At 41.9% G+C, this 25,475-nt stretch overlaps 1 protein-coding gene across 2 annotated transcripts in view; it reads right to left on the reverse strand.

Moving 5' to 3' along the window:
* The window catches only part of swt1 (SWT1 RNA endoribonuclease homolog), a 163,303-nt gene that overhangs the window by 47,694 nt on the left and 90,134 nt on the right, over nt 1-25,475 (reverse strand). For both annotated transcript variants that reach the window (XM_078561406.1, XM_078561405.1), the window contains exons 14-16: nt 13,450-13,601; nt 10,485-10,726; nt 9,824-9,967 (exon numbers count right to left, since the gene is read on the reverse strand). In XM_078561406.1, the coding sequence (XP_078417532.1) occupies nt 9,824-9,967; nt 10,485-10,726; nt 13,450-13,601 (538 nt within the window). The remainder of the gene's footprint in view (nt 1-9,823; nt 9,968-10,484; nt 10,727-13,449; nt 13,602-25,475) is intronic.

Genomic DNA, 25,475 nt, shown 5'->3' on the forward strand with positions numbered 1-25,475 from the left:
AAGTCCAATGCTGGATCGGCACACTCTGCCACAGGTGGGGCAGGTAGTGTTTGATGAGGTGGGTGGGTGGGATGCTCGGATTTTGGCACGCTCCTTCTGCTGTTTGCGCTTGACCGACACCTGGGCCTGTTGGAGACATTTGAAATGGTTGGCATCTTCGTGGTCTCGAGCAAGAGATTCCCACATATTGGTGGGGATGTTGCCTTTTATCAAGACGACTTTGAGGATGTCTTGGTAACCACTTGCCGTGATGAAACTCGAAATAGAGAGCTTATTTTGGGAGTCTTCTGTTAGGTGAGATGAGAGTAACTGCCCCTGACATCAAAGCAGCATTGGCTGAGTGTGGCATCAGAGAGACCTAGCAAGACTGGAGTCAATGGGAATTAGGGGGAAAACTTTCCACTGGTTGGAATCATACCTACCACAAAGAAGATGGTTGTGGTTGTTGGGGGTCAGTCATCTCCGCTCCAGGACATCACTGCAGGAGCTCCTCAAAGTAGTGTCCTAGGCCCAACCATCTTCAGCTGCTTCATCAATGACCTCCCTTCCATCATAAGTCAGAATCGGGTATGTTCGCTGATGATTGCACAATGTTCAGAACCACTGGCAACTCCTCAGATACTGAAGCAGTCCATGTCCAAATGCAGCAAGACCTGGGCAATATCCAGTCTTGGGCTGACAGCTGGTAAGTAACATTCGTGCCACACTAGTGCCAGGCAATGACCACCTCCAACAAGAGAGAATCTAACCATTTCCCCTTGACATTCAATGGCATCACCATTGCTGAATCCACCACTATCAACATCCTTGATGTTACCATTGACCAGAAACTGAACTGGACTAACCATATAAATACTGTGGCTACAATAGCAGGTCAGGGGGTAGGTATCCTGTGATGAGTAGCTCACCTCCTGACTCCCCAATTCCTGTCCACCATCTATAAGGCATATGTCAGGAGTGTGATGGAATACTCTCCACTTGTCTGGATGAGCACAGCTCCAATAACCAATAACACTCAAAGCTTGACACCATCCAGGACAAAGCAGCCCACTTGATTGGCACCCCAGCCACAAATACTCACCCTCTCCACCACCGAGGCACAGTGGTAGCAGTCTGAATCATCTACAAGATGCACTGCAGGAACTCACCAAGGCTCCTTAGCCTTTCAAACCCATAACTGTTACCATCTAGAAAGACAAGAGCAGCAGACACATGGGAACACCACCACCTGCAAGTTCCCCTCCAAGCCACTCACCACCCTGACTTGGAGATATAATGCTGTTCCTTCACTGTCACTGGGTCAAAATCCTAGAACTCTCTTCCTAAAAGCACTGTGGATGTACCTGTGGTTCAAAGCAGCAGGTAACCCCCACCTTCTCATGGGCAATTAAAGATGGGCAATATATGCTGGCCTAGCCAGTGACACCCACATCCCATGAGTGAATAATAAAAAAAAGGCATGCTGACAATGTGGCCCGCCCAATGTAGCGGGGGAAGCGGTGACGTAGTGGTATTGTTACTGGACTAGTAATCCAGAGATCCACGGTAATGCACTGGAGACCCAGGTTTGAATCCCACCACGGCAGATAGTGGAATTTGAATTCAATAAAAAATCTGGAATCAAAACCATTGTTGATTGTCATAAAAACCCAACTGGTTCACTAATGTCCTTTAGGGAAGGAAATCTGCTGTCTTTACCTGGTCTGGCCTACGATGTGGTTGACTCTTAAATGCCTTCTGAACAAGGTCAATTAGGGATGGACAATAAATGCTGGCCATAACGAATAAAAAAAATTTAGCCATAACTAGTACCTCAATACTGGGGATTTTGGCCTGAGAGAGGACACCGATATTGGATGCCTATCCTGCTATTGAATTTGCAGAATTTTGCGGAGGATTTGCTGGTGATATTTCTCCAGGAATTTAGCGTATCTGCTTTATGTTGTCCATGTCTCTGCTGCATACAGTAGGGCAAGTGGCACTGCAGCCCTGTAGACCATGAGCTTTATTACATTACATCAAACCACTATAAAAAGTCAAAGCTAAAACCAAAATAGACCACTCAGCAACAACCTAGGCATTGGATTTGGATACAACAGTCACACCCATCCTGGCAAAGTCGCCCTCACTAATATCTGGCAATATGTGCCAAAACTGGGTAAGCCATCCAAGACTAGTCAAGCAACAGCCTGACACAGTCATATTCTTGGAATCATACTTATCAGCCAACATCCCAGAATCCTCCATCACTATATGGAGCTAACGTTTCAAGTCCGTATGCTCTTCTTCAGAGCATGTGGACTCTAAACGTTAACTTTGTTGCTCTCTCCACAGATGCTGCCAGACCAGCTGAGTTTTATCAGCATTTTTGGTTTTTATTTCAGATTTCCAGCATCCGCAGTATTTTGCTTTCATCCTCCATCACTATCCCTGGGTATGTTCTGTCCCACCAGCAGGACTAGCCCTCCAGAGGCAATGGAACAGTGGTGTACAGTCAGGAGGAAGTGATACTGGAGTCCTCAACAGTGGCTCTGGACACTATGTAGTTTGATAATATCAAGTCAAACTTGTGCAAGGAAACCTCCTGCTGATCACCACCTACTGCCCTGTCTCAATTGATCAAGAAGTGCTTCTCCATGCTGTATACCACTTGAAGATGACAGAGTAGCAAGGCACAGAATGTACTTTGGGTGGGGGACATCTGTGCACATCACCAAGCATGGATTGATAGCACCACAACCGACCAGGTTGGGTCCTGAACACTATTACTGCCAAACTAGTCTTTCGGCAAGTGGTGAGAGAGCCAATCCAACAGATAAACCTACTTGGCCTCATCCTCACCTAGCAACCTCTCCATGACAGTATGGGTAGGAATGACCATTGCACAGTCCTTGGAAAACAAAGTACCTCCTGCAGATCGGGGATGGGAATGTTCATAGAGCTTCCTCCTCCATTAGCTAAATAACCACCACCATTCATGACTGGATGTGGCGGGACTGCAAAGCTTTATGAAAGTAAATGACACTATATAAATATAAATTGTTGTTGAGGACATCCTCTCTCATGTTGCGTGGCACTATTGGCGGACTAAATTGGATAGGTTCAGAACAGATCTAGTAGCTCAAAACTAAGCATTCAAGAGGCGCTGAGGACCATCAACTATAGCAAATTGTAATCCATCACAATTCGAACTCGCTGTTTAGCAAATCTCCCGCTGTACTATTACAATCAAACCAGAGGACTATATCCTGTTTCAGTGAGAAGTCTAGAAAAGCATGCCAGGAGCAGCATCAGGAGTACCTAAAAATGAGATGCCAACTTAATGAAGCTACAATAAAGGACTGCATGCATGCTAAACAGCAGAAGCAGCATGTGACAAACAGATCAAAGCCATCCTACAACTAATGGATGAGATTCAAGCTCTGCAGTCCTGTCATAACCAATTGTGAGTGATCATGGACACTTAACCAACTAATGGGAGGTGGAAGAGGCCCCATGAACATTCCCATCCTCAATGATGGCGGAGCACAGCATGCGAGTGCAAAAGACAAGGCTGAAGCATTCAGCCACAAGTGTTAAGTGGCTGTCCCATCTCAGCCTCCTCCTGAAGTCTCCAACATCACAGAATCCAGTCTTTAGCCAATGTGATTCACTCCACAATATCGAGAAATAGCTGAGTGCACTAGGTACAACAAAGGCAATGAGCCCTGAAAACATCCAAGATGTAATGCTGAAGGCTTAAGTTTCAGAACTCACAGCCCAAGCTGTTCCAGTGCAACTACAGCACTCACATCTGCCTCACAAAGTAAAAAATTGCCCAGCTTTGTCCTGTCCACAGAATGCAGGACAAATCCAATCCAGCTAATTATACAGCCTCTTCAGCCTACTCTCAAACAAAAGCTGAGTGATGGAAAGTGTCATCCACAGTGTTATCAAATGGCACTTACCCGATGCCCAGTTCTTGTTCTACCAGTACTACTCGACTCTGGACCGTGTCATAGTCTCGGTTCATACATAAACAAAAGAGCTGAATTCCAGAGGTAAGGCGAGAGTGACTGTCCTTGACATTGAGGCAGTCACTTGACCCAGTGGTACATCAAGGAGCCATAGTAAAATTGAAGTCAATGGGGATCAGGGAACACTCTACTCAGGTGTTATCTCCAACGAGCAAGAGTCTAACCACCTCACTTTGACATTCAAGGGCACCACACTCATCATTGAAACACTCATCATCAACATCCTGTGGGCCACAATTAACCAAAAACTTAATTGGACCACCCACACAAATACTGTGGGTACAAGAGCAGGACAGACAGAGTTTCTGTGGCAAGAGACTCATCTATTGACTCCCCAATGCCTTTCCATCATCTACAAGCCACAAGTTCAGAATGATAGAATAATCTCTGCTTGCTTGGATGGGTGCAGCTCCAACACTCATGAAGGTTGACACCGAACAAGATAAAGTAATCCACTTGATTGTCATCCCATCCATCACCTTAGAGAACATTCACCTCCTCCAGCATCAGTGCACCATGACTGCTGGTGTGTCCAACCACAGCATGCACTGCAGCAAATTGCCAAGGCTTCTTCCAAAGCAGTTCTCAAACTCTTAATCTCTACCATCTGGAAGGACAAGAGCAGCAAGGACATGGGACTACTGCCAACTCTAAGTTTCCCTTCAAGCTACACACTGTCCAGACTTGGAAATATACTGCCGCGCCTTCATTGTTGTTTGGTCAAAACCCTGGAATTCCTTATTTAACAGTATTGTAAGAGTGCCTACACCATACACACTGCAACAACTTACCACCACCTTTCTTAATTGCAATTAGAGTTGAACTGTAAGTGCTGATCTTGCCAACAACACCTGCATCCCATGAATGAATAAAAGAAGGTTGGGTTTCCTAGAGGCACCCTATCAACTGGCATCACCCAGAAGCAAATGTTGATATGACGTTTAGATCCTTAGTGGAACGTCCTGTTTAAAAATAATGTAATCATAGTATTTGAATCTCAGAAACATTTATTTTAAAACTTCAACTGATCCCTTCAAAATATTGCAGTTAATGAGGAAAGTGATATAATTATCCAGAAACTGCTTTATTTGGACCTCAGGAATATTATCCAGAACTTGGAGCAAGCCAGGCATCAAGTGATACAGAGTGAATTGTGGGAACAGGTGGTAATTTAGTTGCAATCCTCCTCCAAGTCACACACCATTATGCCTTTATTGCTGCACCTTCAGTATTGTTTCAACTTCCTTGGGCTTCCTACCTAATAGCACTGTGGGAGCACTTTCACCACATGGACTGGAGCAGTTTAAGGCCACAGCTCACCACTATCAAGGGCATTAGGGATGAGAAGTAAATACTGGCCTTGTCATCAATGCCCACATCCTGGTGAATGAATAAATAAAAACAAAATTTTTCAACTGCTATGCCTGTGATTTTGGCAACAACACCAAAATAATTGTGCTAGTTGGGAATGCTGAGCAAGAAGCCAACACTTTGGGACTAGGAGGCAGGACAGCAAAATAAAAGCCGCTAACGATTACTTTAAAAAAACCTTACTTGCTGGGGAAAGAAAAAACAGTATGCCAAGGTCTATCAACTAAGATTTAAAAATATGAGTCCCAGGACTTTACAAGGTGCACACTGCACTCCTTTTCTAATTCAAATTTAACATATACTATTCACAGCAGCAATTGCTACTGCTCTTCTTTCACATGCTCCCCAAGACGTTAAAACTCTTAACAAAACATGTAAATAAATTCAAATAAGCTTGGAGTTTATTACACTTAAAAGGTCGGGGACATGTTGAATTAGGTTAACCACTAGAAAGGTAAGATTATAAAATTGCAGGTGAGCATATTTAGCTAAAAAACTGGAGACATGACATTTGGACTTATTCCAGTAAAAAATATTGATGTAGCTTCACAGAATTCAGGAAAGCTTTGAAATTAAAAGGTAGTTAATTTGCATTTTTACCTGGGAATAGGCCGTGTGTCACATTGCCATGGAGACGGGTGGAGCTTAGTGAAATTCTTTGTTTTGGGTTTACCTTTGTGAATTCAGTTAGGGCATAGCCAGCAAGCAAGACTGGTTAACATTTAGAAAAGAAGCTAAGAGACTGTTAGTTTTAGTTCTTACGTAACTTGTAGCTCCTTGCAAGTTGAGAGATAAAGCCAAACCTACAATTGCTAGATCTATCGTCCATAACGCAGCTGCAACTGGGAGTTGGTCTTCAGCCTAAGACAACATTGATAAGGGGAAAAACTGAAAGATTTATTTAACTGGAAGATAAAGGAAGAAATCTACAGGATTGCTCAATGAAAGGTAGTTAATCTTGATGCAGTTCATCAGTATAATCAGAGGAGTTCTGGAAGTAATCAGCTTGGTTGCAGTTTGAAACCATAGCAGCGGGCTATTGGGAACCAAGAGAATGTTTTCTGATGTTTTAAGCCACTGAGCAGGAATTGCTACGAGGCCTGTGCTAGAGCTGTGGAATCCAGAGTCATGAGGCCAGTAAAGAAATTGGAGGGTCGCTTAGGCAAAACCTAATGGAAGGACCCCATGAAATGTTGTATCTTGGCAAATAGCTAGAACACTAAAGAGAAATCAGGGTGAATTCCGGAAAGCTGATATACCTTTCCAGTTGGTCCCAAGAAAAGACAATGAACCTTAAAGATTTCATAAGATAAGGGAACTCTTGGAGGAAGTAAAAATTAGTTTATCGCATAAGTCTTTATAAGCTATAGTGTTAAGCTCTTAGTGCTTTGTTTAATTCTTTTTGATATACAATAAAGTTTTTGATTAGAAACATGAAACCTTGTGGCATAGTTCTGCTGTTTAACTGCTGGTTGTTCGGATTTCTTCTTTAAACATTAACAAACCTTAACAGGATCATAGCAGAAGGAAAAACCAGGTCCTGTTCAAACATATCGCCACAAAAAGTAATAGGTAGCAATCCATGAAGACCTTATTTTAACTATAATGTAGCATAAAGAACACAAGAATTAGGAGCAGGAGTCGACCATTCGGCCCTTTCTCTGTCATTTGATAAGATCATGGTTGATCTGATTGGGACCTCAACCTCACTTTCCTGTCTGCCCCCCATAACCTTTGACTCCTTTGTCGATCAAAAATCTATCTAACTCAGCCTTGAATATATTCAATGACCGAGCCTCCACTGCTCTCTGGGGAAGAGAATTCTACAGAATAATGACCGTCTGAGAGAACAAAATGCTCATCTCAGTCTTAAATAGGAGGCCACTAATTTTTAAACTGTGTCCCCTAGTTCCAGATTACCCCACAAGGGGAGACATCCTCCCAGCATCCACCTTGTTAAGTCCCGTCAAGATCTTATAAGCTTCAATAAGATTACTTCTCATCCTTCTGAACTCCAATGGGTATAGGCCAACCTCTCCTCATAAGATAACCCTTCATCCCAGTTATAACTTTTCTTAAAGAGACCAAACTGTACACAGTACTGCAGTCTAATTAAGGTTCTGTACAGCTGCAGCAACACTTCCCTACTTTTATACTCAATTCCCCTTGAGATAAAAGCAAACATTCCACTTGGCTTCCTAATCACTTAGCTGCACCTGCAGCAAACTTTTTTTATGATTCATGTACCAGGACACCCAGATCCCTCTTGTACCATACAGTTCTGCAGCCTCTCTCCAATCAAATAATATACTGCTTTCCTATTCTTCTTGCCAAAGTGGCCGAGTTTGCATTTTGCCACATTATACACCATCCGCCAAATTTTGCCCACTCATTTAACCTATCCAAATCCCTTTGTTGACACTATCTCCTCTTGACAAATTACTTTCCTACCTATCTTTGTGTCATCAGCAAATTTAGTTATATGTTCAGTCCCTTCACCCAAGTCATTGATATAGATTGTAAATAGTTGAGGCCCCAATACTGATCTCTGTGGCAGTCCACTGGTAACAGTTTACCAACCCTTGCTTAGGTATATGTTGCAGTTAGGCTGTAAATATTGTATGCTCCATGTACAATGCTCGTATTAATGAGAGTTAGTTTCCAGCTCTGCTGAACTGGAAACCAACCCAGCATGCTAGCTCAAATAACAGTAATATTCAGGAAAGGCTGAATACCTCACTTATTGTAGCATGACTTTGCTACGGTTCATCATGTGAATCAGTGGAACCAACTTTAACAAAACATATCTTGTTGGAATAATTCCAAAACTTAGAGGTGCCAACCACACCTTCCGATTTCATTTTCTCACTATTATAAATTGCACCATCTCTATTCCACATGTACTAGCTATAGGGGTCTATTTTCTTGTCCATTGTTTTCTCTATACCTATAAACTAGCAACTTCAACAACATGAAGTAAGGAAATGTAAAAATACAAAGTTGCTTTTAAGAGTGGCCCTGTGCAGTACTGTATTGTTTAGATGATACCTACCAGTTACTGCTCCACAACATTTCTATATAAAGCGTGCAGAGTTTATTTTCTCAGGGCTGTAAAATTCCACTCCAGAAAGGAGATATTTCTTGCTGAATTTATTCTTTCCTGTTTCCTTGCTTCATTTCCTTCTTTGTAGCTGTGGCTGCCCTTCCCTGCTCCATTAACTACCTTCTCATGTATACCAAAATAAATTATATTTATTATCTCTACTTAAAGTTTCAAGTATTTTTTTTTTAAATGTGAATGTTGAAATGTAAACAGAAAAATGCTGGAAATACAGCTACTTCCTTCAGCATCTGAAAACTGGGAAGGGGAAGGGGAGGGAGTGCGGTGTGTGTGTGTGTACTGGAAGATAGGTTAATGTATAGCCCAGTTAGCTCAGTTGATAGATAATGGGACTCTTAATCCCAGGGTCATTGCTTCAAGCCTAACATTGAGTTAACAAATTTTTCCCATGATGAAACTGAGTTATTTAGGTCCAAATTCTCTGGAGTTAGAAGAATGAGAGGTGATCACGTTGAAACATACAAAATTATTATGGTTGTTTCCCCTAGTTGGGGAATCTAGAACAAGGGGGCACAGTTTCAAGAGATGAGGAGAAATTTCTTCTCTCAAAGGGTTGTAAATCTTTGGAATTCTCTACCTCAGAGTTGAGGATGCACCATCATTGAATAGATTTTTGGCCTCTCAGGGAATCAAGGGATATAGGGAACAGGCGGGAAAGTGGAGATGAAGCCCAAGATCAGCCATGATCATATTCAACAATGGCAGATTCAATTAGTATGGCCTTGCTCCTATTTCTTATGTTTCATGTAGAGACTTTTCTGCTCTACTGCTTCTGATGAAGAATTCTTACATAAAACGTTTAACTTGTTTGTCTTCTTCCCAGATGCTGACAGACTACTGTGTATTTTAAGGATTTGCTGTTTTAAGTTTCATGTTGCAGTTTCTGGTGAACGATGAGTTAACATAGACAATTTTTTTTAAAATTGCTCAATAAACAAGTAACTTTAACATTTCTTTCAGGACAGGCTTTTAGAATAATAGAAAATGAAAACACAGAAAAAAAGTGTTACATATTTTAAAGCTTTTCTTCACTTTCTAACGAGATAACGCAGAGGTTTGTTATATTATAATACCTCAAATTTCCACACGTAGTGAGTGTGCAGAGATGGATACAATGTTTTGCAATTTTGCTGTTCGATTATTGGATCTTATTACTGGGAGAAAGGAAGAGTTATGTAAAATGCATTACTGGCAGTCGTCAGATAACATACTACTCTCAATAAAATCATCAAATGACACTTAGGAACAAACTGCTTTAAATTAAAAGCCTTTCCAAATGCTTTATGTATTCCTCTTGAGACAATTCGATGCTCACCTTTGAATTCCTGCCAGCAGTTCTTTTACTGCAGGCATCAACCTCTGCAGGCTCTGAAATGCTTCCTCAGGAAGTGGCAGCTTGCTGTCAATTACAACAGCTAATGAGTTGTGAGGAAGGTTGAAGGTTGCAAAAATTAATGAGCTGGTGAAAAAAAAATTAAAAATTTAACCTCAAAATCTCATGTACTGTCACATTACATCAAAAAACTAGCGTAGATTTACTTTATCAAGCACAAAAGTGTTCCTTTATTATGAATAATTTATTTACAGGATTTCTCGCTTAATTTTTTTAAAACTCTCGCTATTTTAACATAAGTCAAATTGCAGATTCTTGGAATTCCAGTTTGGTAGTCTGTGTTTGTGTCACAGTAATTCAGTAGATGCCGTTAATAGTTGGTTTACATTTCACATTAGATTTCAAATATGCCCAGGAGTCTCAAATTTATCTATAATATAACATAGCCTTTGTCATCTCTAATACCCAAGTTAACAGTTCATCATTCAATTCTCTAGTCCAGTCAATATTTGCATATCATAGCAGTATACAGAGTAAAATTACTGTTTTGAGAAACAACCAAGAGTGTGCCTAAATCAAAACTGTGTTCTATTTTGACTAATATATACTTATACATTCATCAGTACACAATGGCTTTTCATACCTGTATTTGTTTATTATATTCCATACGCTCTCAAAGGTGGCCCAGATTTGTTGACTTCTGCTCACACATTGAGAGTTTTCCATCTGTGACATGGAGTATCCACTGTTACAGTTGAATGGAAACAGAGTTACATTTCTTCCTGAATCATGATTCAAAGGTGGCTCAGCTGAAATTTCCAACTTTTCAGAAGACTCTTCTGACTTCTCTGAAGATTTTGAAGTTAGTTCATTTTTGGTGCCATCCTTCATAACATGAGTGAAGAAAAACGATTCCTTACTATAAATCTCAAATATTCATGTGCTTCTTACTGCCCATTCTCTCTCAAAACTTCCTCCCTTCACTGGGGAAGGTACTCACTCCTCCGCCTAGTTGTGGTTCCATGGGTATTGTGTAATTGGACAGAGATTGTGTATATGATTTAAATAAAAGGCAGCAGACTCCCACACCAAAACCAGCCAGAATGACAGCCTGGCCAGCAGGCATGAGTGTGAATTTTCAGGAGGAGGCTGCAGCCAGGGCCCATGCAAACAAGCCCTGGCAATTAGTAGGGGATCTGACAATGGCTGACAGGGGAGGATAGCCTGGCACCATGGAGGCCCAAGGCCTCAAAACCTAAAAACCAAAAATTAAATTTAAAACACCGTCAAGGTCTCATCTGCCTCAGGATGACTTCCATTATGCTTTGCCTGACAAGGAAGCCAATACCGTCTCCCCACTCCACTCCCACACAGTTCTCAGCTTGTAATTGCAGAATAGGCCTTGATTGGGACCAATTTGCATATTTGAAGTAGGAACCCACTTCCTCCCTGTGGATGCCCTGTTCCACTGCTCAAAAAACAGGTTAATGTGGGGAGTTAACGAGAAGGAAGCAAGGTTAGTGTAGGTAAGTGACTCTCATTTTAACGGCCATCTTTCCACCCTAGCCCAGTTTCCAGGTGGTAGCGACAGTTAAAATCGCAGCCAAAATATTTGTTCACAAGTGGTATCTAAAGAATAGCTTTACAGCATAAAGTAGAAAACATGAGAGCATCACTATATATCAGTAACTGTATGTGTATTACCATCTAATACATTTAGGATATGTGACAAATTTCAATTTTCCTTTGAAGAAACCAAATAGGTTTCACTGTTTCACCAAGCAAGGACAGAAAAAAATAGAATGAAGCTGGATACTCAAATAGTTGTACTGGGGAACCCAAATAAATACATGTGGCTTAAAATTGCACTGTACGATATTAGCCATGATGCTTTGGAAAGAAGAAAAGACTTGTATTTATATAGCACCTTTCATGATCTCAGGATATTTCAAAGTACTTCTAAAACGTAGTCACTGTTATAATGTAGGGAAACACAGCAGCCAAAATTGCACACAGCAAAGTCCTACAAGCAAGATAACTGAACAGACAATCTGTTCTTTATGTGCTCAAGTTTCTGAAGTGCGGTTTGAACCTGATATCATCTGTCGACTGCAGCAAGGTTGACACCTTGTGTTTGTTATTAAATCCACATTACATAATTTCAAGTACCAAAAGTAAATACTATTGTTTGCAAGAACTAGAAGATTGAAAGCAAGAAATAAATTAGTTTGATTTCAGCCTTTGTCTCCCATCTTCCAAAAACTGCAACTTACTCAAAACTCTGCTTCTTGTACCCTTTTGTGCACTAAGTCTGTTTATCCATCACTCTTATCCTTGCTGACCTAGATTGGTACCTCATGCCTGAACACTTTAACTTCCCCAAGTCTATGAACCTCAATCCTTGAATACTGCCTTCATCTGACACCAGCCTCTTACACATTCCATCTTCCTTCAGCTGTTCAAGTCCTCTGTGGAAATCACCCATTGAATCTCTCTCTCTCCGCCTTTAAAAAACTTACCAAAACCCACATATTTGGCTGAGCTTTTGGTCATTCCCTCCTCTTCTGACTCATCATCCAATTGTTGTACACTCATCTGTGGTGCATTGGGGCATTTTTTGAGCTAAAAAAGGTATATTAATAGGAACTCTTATTTTAATTAATAACTAGCTCATTCAAAAATCCAACTTATATCAAACTTAAAGGTTCATTACAATGGAAAGGATATTCTTTGCTAACTATTCTCGGCCACTTGCCTTTCCATCATGATGCCCTCTTACCTTTCTCACTCTTCTCTATCCCATGCAGTTCAATGGGCTAAACTTCTCCTTTCCCATCCAGTCAATGGGCACTCTCAACTTTCCCAATACAGAGCTATTCTTTTCACCATCTGTCCAAATAGCTGACAGAGGTGCTCTTCTCTACCACACGCCCACCCAGTTCACAAAGGCACTATGCAAACCCCTTCCTACCCACTTCAAAGGCATCCTTCTCCCTAACCAATTGATGGGGGCACTTTTCCCCCATTGCCCCATTTTCCACAGGTGCAAACTCCTTCATGCTCCTTTGCTTGGAGATTCAATGTTGTCTGCGCTAATTCTGATTATGCAAAACTATTAGATCAGGAATTTGCATCCAGTGTTATATCTCTGCGTAAAGCAGCAAGAAGTTGTTGGCGGTAACACTGTAAACATACAAAAAAAAGGACAGAAAAAGGCCAGCTGGTCCATCAAGCCCATCCCATTCCACATGCTGCAGTCTGTTCACACCATTAATTCCATTCCATTCCCCCACATCTATGCAACCACATGGGAGAAGCAAACAAATCAGAAAAAATCTTAAGTCAAGAATCTCTGAATAGAGGGTGTTGACCGTCATGGCAGAACTGCAAAGGTGTTGTTCAGAGTTAATAACTTCCCCGTTCTAATATAGCTCAGAGTCTGCCACTTGAGTTGCCCCAGTCTAAAATTTCACCAAATTTACTGCTGGTAAAAATGGACTGCTAATGATTCCTGCTGTTGCTTTCATCCAGAGCGATATAAACTTTTACATACTATAACATCTATCTCATTATTACATGTGGCTACACAATTAAAAATACAAACGCACCTCAGAAACTTTACTAAGCAACTCATCCACGACTACCAAAGCGTGTGGTAGAACACCACCATAATCTGATCTTGAGCTGAAAGCTTGTAACAGTTTTTGGGACTCTTGCAGCATCCAGGTAAGAGTAAATTGATTATACTCTGGCCTCTTATCTAGATGGTTAAAAAGACATAATAGATTAAAGACAGTAAAACAAATACTTCTTCAAAGCAAATTTTAGCCCTGGGGGGTTGACTGTAGGAAGAAACAGAGCTGCGGATATGCATGTAACATTGTGGCAGTAAATGAACTCTACAAAATGGCTCTTTCATCTATTGTGTAAGTTCATGGTAGGTTTTGGTTAGGTCACTAGGGCTGTGACTATTACCCTATTTAGATGGGGTGCGGTGAAGTCCAGGTAAGATTTATGTAGAAGGTTAGCTGACATACTGTCCTATTGTTGGCAGTAAGTGGGACCAGATTGCAAAAAAAAAAAGCCATTCTGTAAAACCGAAGCCATGCACAAAAGAATAACAACAGCGATATTTAAAAATATTGGTTTATTAGCTTTTTCAGTGTTTTCTCAACATCTGGGTAACACTTTCAAAAAAGTAATTAACGAATGGCTCTAAATGCCTTGAGATTTAATGAAATTAAATAAAAATGTACATTTAAAAATTACAAAAACATTAATTGCTATATTTTTCTCGATACGAACAAGGAGCAGTAGGCCACTCAGCCCCTCAAGCCTGTTCCGTCATTTAATAAGATCATGGCTGATCTCAAATCTGCATCTCACCTACCCCCCGATAACCTATCACCCCCTTGCTTACCAAGAATCTATCCACCTTTGCCTTAAAAAAATTCAAAAACTCTGCTTCCACCACTTTTTAAGGAATAGAGTTCCCAAGACTCACGACCCTCAGAGAAAAAAAATTCACCTCATCTGCGTTTTAAACAGGCAACCCCTTATTTTTAAGCAGTGACCCCTAGTTCTAGATTCTCCCACAAGAGGAAACAGCCTCTCCACATCCACCTTGTCAAGACCCCTCAGGACCTTATATGTTTCAATCAAGTTGCCTCTTACTCTTCTAAACTGCAGCAGATACAAGCCTAGGTTGTCCAACCTTCCCTCATAAGACAACCCGCCCATTCAAGGTCTGGTAAACCTTCTCTGAACTGCTTTCAACGTATTTACATCCTTTCTTAAATAAGATGACTAATACTGTACATAGTACTCCAGATGTGGTCTCTCTAGTGCTCTGTATAACTGAAGCATAACCTCCCTACTTTTGTATTCAATTACCCTCGTAATAAATGATAACATTCTATTAGCTTTCCTAATTACTTGCTGTATCTACATGCTAGCCTTTTGCAATTCATGCACTAAGACACCCAGATCCCTCTGCATTTCAGATGACACTTACATAAATTCCTATGAATCAAATGCAAACCAAATTGGACAGGAACACCGCTTTAAGTATTTCCTGTGTGTGGCTTTAACTTCTTGGCTGCCATTGTAAACAGACTAAAATTGAATATTAACAATATGCGGCAACCAGATGTTCAATTTTACCTTGTAAAATTTTCTGATTTGTATTTGAATGCGTTTTGTTTATATGTAGAATTCCAAAACAATTGTTTACATGTAATATTTTGTGAAATAGTTCAAGGAAATGTTCAAGGAAATATTAGCTGCCGCTCAGAACCTAAGCGCATCACGTTTTTACTTTTTTCTCCTTTTTTTAAACTTTATTACTCTTTCATCCTTCTAGACACCTCTCTTGTATTGTCATTCCTCCTTTCACTTTTCCTCAGCCAGGTACTCTACCCTCTCAAACTCCTACCCCAAGCCATCATTGCTCCTCAACCCTCCTGCTCTCTTGCCACTATCCAGATTTGAGACCCTCTTGGATAAGCCTACACCTTCACTATGTGTATCTCATGGCATCTTCGGGAGGGCTCATTGATTCATGCTGGCTCATTACATGCAGCAACCCCAATTGTCCCATTCCACTTTCTCAATGGAAGAACCGCCTGGCATGCTTGCTGGGAGCTAATCTTTCCTATCTCATTCTCATCAAACTCATCATTCCCATTGCTGACCCTTTGGACTCAGCCAGTGGATCAGCTCTCACTATCCCTCTGCACATCTCCCTCCATAATATCCGTTAACTTGTGAACGAGACCCTTGCTATCTATTCGTCTTTTAGTCATTCTTTGCCGTTCTTTATATTTTGTCCAATCTTCTGACCTGCCATTCATCATTGAGGAAGTATGCATTTTTTCTTTCAATTTGACACTATCTCTAACTTCTTAAGTTAGCCATGGATGGTGTGCACTTCCCTTAGTCTTTCTTTCTCACTGGAAAGTATATTTTGAGTATTCTGAAATATCTCCTTAAATGTCTGCCACTGCATCTTTTACTGACCTTTTACTTAACCTAATTTCCCAAATCACTGTCAGTCCTTGCCTGATATTCAAATGCACAAATCTTACGCTAAGGAGTCATTGGGTGGTATTAGGAGGAGAGGAAATCCTGGCCAATATCCCCAAACTCCAACATAACCTTTCTACATCAAGGCCATTGTAGCAGCTGTAACAGAGCCCTGGCTAAGATCAGCTAATTGCACAGGTTGAGAATAGATGCTAGGAGCTCCTCGGCAGTAAGGATCTGTCATACACTGACCAATCACTTCTCGTTATGTTGAGGGGGTGAACCATAGCACAAGAAAGTAACAAAGCTGAAAAGAGGAGAGAGAAAGTATTGGTGAGGATGGCAGGTTTGGATCAGGGAGCCCTATCAGCTTAAAGAGGGAGTTAAGAATTAGACTGGAACAAAATTTGATTCATTCACAAAGTTACTGGAGTGGGCTGTTCACTTCAATGTTTCCCCCATAGAGTTAACCCTGGGTTGCCCAATTAGCAGCAGTTAGCACATGGAGACACTCCTGCTTACCTGTTTAGCTGTAACAAAGAACTGGCAAGCAGCTCGAGTCTGCTGTGAATCTACCATTTTGTCATTTTGGACAGACTGAGGGTGAGCTCTTCATAAAAACAAAAACATTGCTTTGAAGATCTCCCTTTTCACTCCTCACATCTGTTTATCTGTTTGGCAACTTTTAACAGAGTATTGAACAGATTCGTCTATCATGAGGAACAACCTCATGGACTGAATGAAGCAGCAGATTCTAGCCCATAAAAGAGAATAGTTAAAAACAATTATATGCAGTGTTACACCACTGTAAAATAATCTGTCACTGTCACAATGCGTGCCAGCATATGTGCTGATGTATTCTGTCTTTATAATACAGGTGCATTATATGGGACATCCACAATTGTTTGCACCAGTTTAAAATAGAGCAGATTAAAATTACAATATATATGAGAGTGATCTCTTGGTAACACAGTCTGTTATGCAATATATAAAGTACTGCTATGCCATTGTAAAATATTGCTATTGTGAGTGTTGTGTAATATTGAAGAGGTCAGAATTTTTTTCTCTGAGGGTTGTGCAACTTTGGAACTCTCTGCCTCAGAAGGCGGTGGAGGCGGGGTCATTGGATATTTTTTAAGGCAGAGGTACATAGATTCTTGTTAGACAAATGAATCAAAGGTTATCGGGGTTGGGTGGCAATGTGGAAATCAAAACACAAGATCATCAGCCATGATCTTACTGAATGGCGGAGCAGGCTTGAGGGGTCAAATGGTCTACTCCTGTTCCTATTTCTTATGTTCTTATGTTCTAAGTTACTGGTAATTTGTACATTGCAGTAAGTGTGCAGTAATTTGGCGCAGATTAACGGAGTATGCACATTTTTTTTAAACCCAAGGTCTACTAACCAAACTCTTCCTCTGACCAAACCGGCCTATCACACTTTAATACCCACTCATAAAGCCCAACCATCTTCATTAATGGTCTTCCCCTCTATCATAAGATCAGAAGTGGGGATGTTTGTTCATAATTGCAGTGTTTAGCTCCATTCTCGACTGAAGCAGTCCATGTCCACATGCAGCACGACCTGGACAACTTTCAGGTTTATGCTGATATATGGCCTAAATGTTACTTATCACTTAAATATCAGGCAATGACTATCTCCAACAAGAGAGCATCCAACAACCTCCCCTTGTTGTTCCATGCAATTACCACTAGCGAATCCCCCACCATCAACATTCTGGGGGTCAACATCGACCAGAAACTTAACCAGATCAGCTACAAAAGTACTGTGCTACAAGAACAGGTCAGAGACTGGGAACACTGCAGTGACTGACTCACTTCCTGATATCCCAAAACCTGTCCATAAGGCAGTCAGGAGTGTGATGGAATATTCTCCACTTGCCTGGGATGAGATCCAACAACACTCAAAAAGCTTGACACCATTAGGACAAAGCAGCCCGCTTCATCGGCACCCCATCCACCATCTTAAATATTCATTCCCTCCACCACCAACATACAGTGGCAGCAGTGTGTACCATCAACAAGATGCACTGCAGCAACTCACCAAGGCTCCTTCAACAGTACCTTCCAAATCCGTGACCTCTAATACCTAGAAGGACAAGGGCAGCAGACGCATGGGAACACCACCACCTGCAAGTTTCCCTCCAAGTCGCACACCATCCTGCCTTGGAAATGCCACTGTTAAAACTGGGCCTGAATTCTCTAGAGTTGCGAAGAATGAGAGGTGATCTCATTGAAACTTACAAAATTTTTTCAGAGCGTGACAGACTAGATGTGGATAGGATGATTCCACTGGCTGATGAGTCCAGAACCAGGGGAGACAGACACTCTCAGAATAAGGGACAAGCCATTTAAGACTCTGATGAGGAAGAATTTCTTCACTCAGAGGGTGGTGAATCTTTGGAATTCTCTACTCCAGAGGGCTGTGGGAGCTCAAGCATTGAGCATGTTCAAGACAGAAATCGATAGGTTTTTGGATACTAATGACACAAAGGGATATGGGGAGAGTGGAGAAAAATGGCATAGAGGTAGGTGATCAGCCATGATCTGTTTGAATGGCGGAGCAGGCTTGATGGGCTGAATAGCCTACTCCTGCTCTTATTTCCTATGTTCTCGGGATAATTGTATTGATATCATGGTTTTGGCAGAAACCTGGCTGAGGGGTTATGACACCTTTCCTTTAATTGAAACCTCCTCACCTACCCATACCTTCCACCACTTGCGCTGCTCTTAACATCAAAATACACCATTGCCTTACCCCCAAGTCTTCTGGCACTTTCTCCTCTTTTGAACCTCTCACTATCTCCCGTTTAAAATCCTTGTTCTCCATCGCCCACACAGTACAATAAAAAAAATTTCACGAAGATATCTTCACTGCTTTCCTCCTCTCAGCCTCTGAATTGAGTAACTTCTCAACTTTGATGACTTGAAACTCCATCTCGACCCTCTCTTCTCTCTCCCAGTTCACTGCCCTCTTATTCTCCTTTAATTTCTTCCTCCATGTAAACTCCTCACCTCATATTCACGGTTACACCTTTGACAGGGCCATTTCATGTGGACTCATTACTCCCATTGTATCAATCACAAAAAAGGCCACGTCTGATCAGTTTCTTATATCACTCACTATCTCCTTCTGCATCCAGCCCTGGGAAAAAAAAACTATTCCCCTATTTGTACACAACTGCTCTTTCAAAATGCCAACTATCCAGCCTTTGGCTCTCCGTTCGTCATCACGTTCCTGCAGGTACTGATTTGCTCAACTGCACACTCACCTTTGATGCCAAAATCCCCAATAAAAACATTACTTTCTCTCACCCTGGCTGTTCCCCCCTGGTACGGCCCTCATCTCCCACTCCCCAGTCCAAGGGGTGTAGACTTGAATACATGTGGTTGCCAACTGATTTGGCCATTCACCACCAAATCTGGCTGGACCACCATCAGGTCCTGTTGTTGTTTGCTAAAACTGCCCACTAGGATCATCTTGGAATACAAAGACAACCCGACTTCTTTTCTCCACTGCAAACCCCTCCCTCCATCTCATACATCCTCACCTCCAATAGTAAGTGCAAGGAGCTTCATTCTCACTAAGATTGAGACCATCTGATCAGCTGTCTCAGCCATTTCCCTCCCTCTACTAGCCCACCTGGCTAAACTTCCTCTAAAGTTCACACCTACCTACCCGAGCCCCAAACTTGCAACTTTCTCTAGGTTCTCTTCTACCTCTGCTCATGCCCTCTCGGAGCTTATCTCATGAAACCCATTTCCTGACCCTATTCCCATTAAATTGCTGACTACTTAACTTCCCTTCCTGGACCCCGTGTTACTTTTTAAATATCCAGTACTGAATGATCAGAAATTTCCTCCAATTAAATATTGGGAAGAATGACTTTGTTCCCCAGCTAACAACTTCATCCCACTCTCTGGCAGCTGTCTGAGGCTTAACCAGGCTGATCGTAACCTTGGTGGCATTTTGGATGCAGAGATGAGCTTCCAGCTACATATCTATGCAGCACTAAAGCCACTTATTTCCATCCACATATTATCACCTGACTTAATCCCTGCCTCAGCTCACCTGCTAATGAAACCCTAATCCATGTTACCTACAGACTTGATGATTCCAACACACTCCTGGTGGGCCTTGCACTTACTACCATCCATAAGCTTGCCATCATCCAAAACTCAGTTGCTTGTATCCTTACTTGCACCAAGTAATGTTCACTCATCAACCCTGTGCTTGCTAACCTACATTAGTGACTTGGGATATTTTATTATATTAATGGCACTATATAAATATAGGGTTCTTGATGTTGAAAATCTTTTAAAGTATGTGGGAGTAATTAACATGCTTATTTCCAGAATTTTTCCCCTCATTTCAGAACCTAGCAACCACTAAACCTTAGCACCACTATTTGCATGCTAATACCTAATTCCAGTATTCCAAAACCAAACGTGATAATTTTTTTTTTAATTCATCGGATGTGGGCAACACTTAGGTCAACATTTATTACCCATCCTTAATTGTCCATTTTCTCAACCCTCAGAAAAAATTTCTCCTCAACTCTGTCCTCAAAGGGCAACCCCTAATTTAAAATAGTGCCCCCTAGTTCCGGACTCATCCACAAGAGGAAACATCCTTTCTACATCCATCTTGTCAAGGCCATTCAGCACCTTATCTACTTCAATCAAGTCACCCCTCACTCTTCTAAACTCTAGTGGAAACAAGCCCAGCCTGTCCAACCCATTCTCATAAGACAACCCGCTCATTCCAGGTATCAATCTAGTAAATCTCCTCTGAACCACCTCCAACACATTCCCTTCCTTAAATAAGGAGACCAAAACTGCCACAGTATTCGCGATGCAATCTCACCAATGCCCTGTATAACTGAAGCATAACATCCTTACTTTTATGTTCAATTCCTCTCGTAATAAAGGATAGCATTCCATTAGCCTTCTTGATTACGTACAGTGCCTGCATACTAACTTTGTGACTCATACACTAGAACACCTAGATTCCTCTGCACCTCTGAATTCTGCAGTCATTCTCCATTTAAGTAATACTCTGCTTTTTTATTCTTCCTGCCAAAGTGAACAACTTCACTTTCCCACATTATACTCTATCTGCCAGATTTTTGCCCACTCACTCAACCTATCTACATCCATCTGCAAACTCATGTCTTCTTCGCAACATACAAAGATAGGCAGGAAAGTGTCGTCTGCAAATTTAGCTACCATACCTTCGCTCCACTCATTTGACTCATTGATGTAAATTGCAAAAAGTTGAGGCCCCAGCACAGATTTCTGCAAGACTCCACTTATCACATCCTGCCAATCAGACAAAGACCCATTTATGCATACTCTGTTTTCGCCAGCCAGCCAATCTTCTATCCATGCTAATATGTTACCCCCTAAACCAAGGGCCTTTATTTTCCACAATTAGCGTTGATGAGGTACCTTATCCAATGCCTTCTGGAAATCCAAGTACAGTACGTCTACAGGCTCCTCTTTATCCACAGCACATGTTACTCCTTTAAAGAGCTCTTAGAAATTGGTTAAACATGATTTCCCTTTCACAACACCATGCTGACTCTTCCCGATTACCTTCTTGTTTTCTAAGTGCCCAGCTATAACCTCTTTAATGATGAATTCTAACACCTTCCCCACAACAGACATCAAGCTGATTTATAGTTTCCTGTTTACTGCCTCCCTCCCTTCTTGAATAGAGGGGTTATATTTGCTACGTTCCAGTCTGATGGGACCTTTCCAGAATCTAGAGAATTTTGGAAAATTAACACCAACATATCTACTACCTCATTAGCCACATCTTTTAAGATCTTAAGTTGAAGTCCACCTGGACCTGGAGACTTGTCAGCCCGCAGCTCCGTCAGTTTGTTCAGTACTACTTCCCTAGTGATTGTAATTTCACCAAGTTCCTCTCTCCCTTTCAGCTCCTAATTTATGGCTATTGCTGGAATGTTTTTTGTATCCTCTATAGTGAAGATAGAAGCAAAATATTTGTTCATCTGCCATTTTCTTATCTACTATTAACTTCCCATTCTCACCCTCTAGAGGGCCAACACTCACTTTACTTATTCTTTTCCTTTTTGAATACCTGTAAAAACTGCTATCCATTTTTTACATTTCTAGCTAGCTTCCTTTCATACTCTAATTTCTTTCTCCCTATTAGCCTTTTAGTCATTCTCTGCCGTTCTTTATATTCTGACCAATCATCTGACCTGCCACTCATCTTTAGGCAGTTATATGCTTTTCCTCAAGTTTGATGCTTTCCTTAGCTTCTTTAGTTAATCATGGATGGCGAGTCCTCCCTCTAGAATTTTTCTTTATAGTAGGAATATACATATTCTGAGTACAATAAACAAAATGGCAGAATCGTTCCAGTTTTTCACCAAAATATCCTTTTTTTTTTACAAAAGTTAAAGCATCAACTCATCTTGAAATCTCGAATAATCCTGGAATTTCTGACATTTTTTCTTTTTATTCAGTTCTCTAATGTGAATGTCCTTGGAAAGGCCAGCATTTATTGCCTAACCTTAATCGCCCTTGAGAAGATGATGGTGAGCAGCCTTCTTGAACAACTACAGTCCATGTGGCGTAGATACACCCACAGTGCTGTTAGGAAGGGAGTTCCAGGATTTTGACCAAGTGACAGTGAAGGAACGATGATATAGTTTCAAGTCAGGGTGGTGTGTGGCTTGGAGGGGGACTTGGAGCTGGTAGTGTTCCCATCCATCTGCTGGCCTTAACCTTCTAGGTGGTAGAGATCACGGGTTTGAAAGATGGTGTCTAAGGAGCCTTGGCACATTGCAGCGGTGCTGCTGCCACTGAATGCCAGTGGTGAAGGATATGAATGCGGACAGGTGCCAATCAAGCGGGTTGTTTTGTCTTAGATGGTCTCGAGCTTTTTCAAGTGCTGTCGAAGCTGCACTCATCCAGGCAAATGAAGAGCATTGCATCACACTCCTTACCTGTGCCTTGTAGATGTTGTACAAGCTTTAGGGAGTTAGGTGGTGAGTTACTCGTTACAGAATTCCAAGCCTCTCAGCTGCTCTTGTAGCCACAATATTTATGTGGCCTGTCCAGTTAAGTTTATGGTCAATGGTAACCCCCAGAATGTTGATTGTGATGGATTCAGCAATGGTAATGTCAATTCTCTGTCGCTGGAGAAGTTCATTGCCTGATAGTTGCGTGGCTCGAATGTTACTTGCCTCTTATCAGCTGAAGCCTGAATATTGTTCAGGTCTTGCTGCTTTCAATATCTGAGGAGTTGCAAATAGTACTGAACAGTGTTCAATTAGGGGAGGGGTGGCATAGTGGTATTGTCACTGGACTAGTAATCCAGAGACCCAGGGTAATGCTCTGGGGACCCAGGTTCAAGTTCCACCACGGCAGACTAACAATCTGGAATTAAGAAAGTCTAATGATGAGCATGAAACTATTGCCGGTTGTCATAAAAATCCATCTGGTTCACCAGTGTCCTTTAAAGAAAGGAATCTGCTGTCCTTACCTAGTCTGGCCTACGTGTGACTCCAGACCCACAGCAATGTGGTTGACTCTTAAATGCCCTCTGAACAAGGGTAATGATGAGTAATAATTGCTGATGCTGACATAAGAACATAAGAAATAGGAGTAGGCCTCTCATTTAGCCCCTCAAGCCTGCCCAGCCATTCAGTAAGATCATGGCTGATCTGCCCAGGCCTCAACTCCTTTTTCATGCCAGCTCCTCACATCCCTCAACTTGAAGCCCCACCAACACCCTGTACAATTGTTACAAGACTTCCCTATTTTTAAACTCCAACCCCCTAGCAATACAGGCCAAAATTCCATTTGCCTTCTTAATTACATGCTGCACCTGCATGCTAACTTTTTGTGTTTCATGCACAAGAACACCCAGGGCTAGCCAGTGACACCCACATCCCATGAACAAATAAAAAAAAATTGGCGAACACCCCCACTTTTGACCTGCATCAGAGAGAAGGTCATTGATGAAGCAGCTGGAAATGGTTGGGCCTCGGGTATAGGCTGAAGGTGTAGCGATGTCCTGCAGCAATGGCCTGGGGCTAAGATGACAGGCCTCCAGCATCTTCCTTTGGGCTAGGTATGACTCCAACCAGAGGAGAGTTTTCCCCGATTCCTGCTGACTTTAATTTTACTAGGGCTCCTCGATGCCACATTCTATCCAACGCTGCCTTAATGTCAAGGACAATCACTCTCACCTCACCTCTGGAATTCGGTTCTTATTCCATATTTAGGCCGAGCCTGCAATGTTGTCTGCAGTTGAGTGGCCCTGATGAAATCCAGACTGAGCACGTTATTGGTGAATAAATGCTGCTTGATAGCACTGTTGACAAAACTTCCATAACTTTGCTTATCATTAAAAGTGAACTGATGGAGTGACTGGATGGTATATGTGCTGCTTTTTGTGGACAGAACATACCTGGGCAATTTTCCACACTGTTGGGTTGTAGCTGTAGCTGTACTGAAAAAGGCTGTCTAGGGGAGTAGCTAGCTCAGGAGCACAAATCTTCAGTACTATAGCTAAGATGTTGTCAGGGTCCACAGCATTTGCTACTTTCCGTGCCTTCTGCCATTTCTTGATCTCACGTGGAGTGAATCGAATCGGCTGAAGGCTGGCATCTGTGTGGCATATCCCTCACTTTACCATGATCATCAAGAGGAGTGCAGGAGAGCATGCAGGAGCAGAGCTCCAGGAGTAAGTAAAAACGAGGTGCCAACCTGGTGAAGCTGCAACACAGGATTACAACACAGGAGGCTGAAATAGATCATTCATTCTGCACTTCTAGCTGAAAATGGCTACAAATGCTTCACCCTTGTCTTCTGTACTGAGTGTTGGATTCCCCCATCATTAAGGATGGGATGTTTTTGGAGTCTTCTCCTCCCATTACTTATTTAATTGTCCATGACTGCACGTGGCAGTACTCCAGGACTTTGATTTGATCCATTGGTTGAGAGATCCCTTAGTTTTGTCTATAGCATGCTGCTTCCGTTGTCCAGCATGCATATAATCCTGTGTTGTAGCTTCACCAGGTTGGCACCTCGTTTTTACATACTCCTGGAGCCCTGCTCCTGCATTCTCTCCTGTACTCCTCTTGATGATAATGGTAAAGTGAGGGATATGCCAGGCTGTAAGGTTACAGATTGTGGTTGGATACAATTCTGCTACTGCTGATTACCAACAGCACCTCATGGATGCCCAGTTTTGAACTGCCAGATCTGTTCTGAATCGAACCCATTTAGAACAGTGGTAGTGCCACACAACACAATGGAGGGGGTCCTCAGTATGAAGATGGAACTTTGTCTCCACAAGGATTGTGCAGCGGTCATTCCTACCAATACTGTCACAGACAGATGCATCTGCGCCAGGTAGGTAGGCTTTTCCCTCTTGTTGATTATCTCACTGCCTGCCACTAGCCCAGTCTGGCAGATATGTCCTTCAGGATTCAGCCAGCTTGGTCAGTAGTGATGCTCTAGAGTTAATTTTGGTGATGAGTATTATTGAAGTGTCCCAGCTAGAGTGCGTTCTGTATCCTTGCTACTCTCAGGGCTTCATCCA

Source organism: Cetorhinus maximus, chromosome 17, assembly GCF_964194155.1.
Source record: "Cetorhinus maximus chromosome 17, sCetMax3.hap1.1, whole genome shotgun sequence".
NCBI classification, from domain to species: Eukaryota; Metazoa; Chordata; class Chondrichthyes; order Lamniformes; family Cetorhinidae; genus Cetorhinus; species Cetorhinus maximus.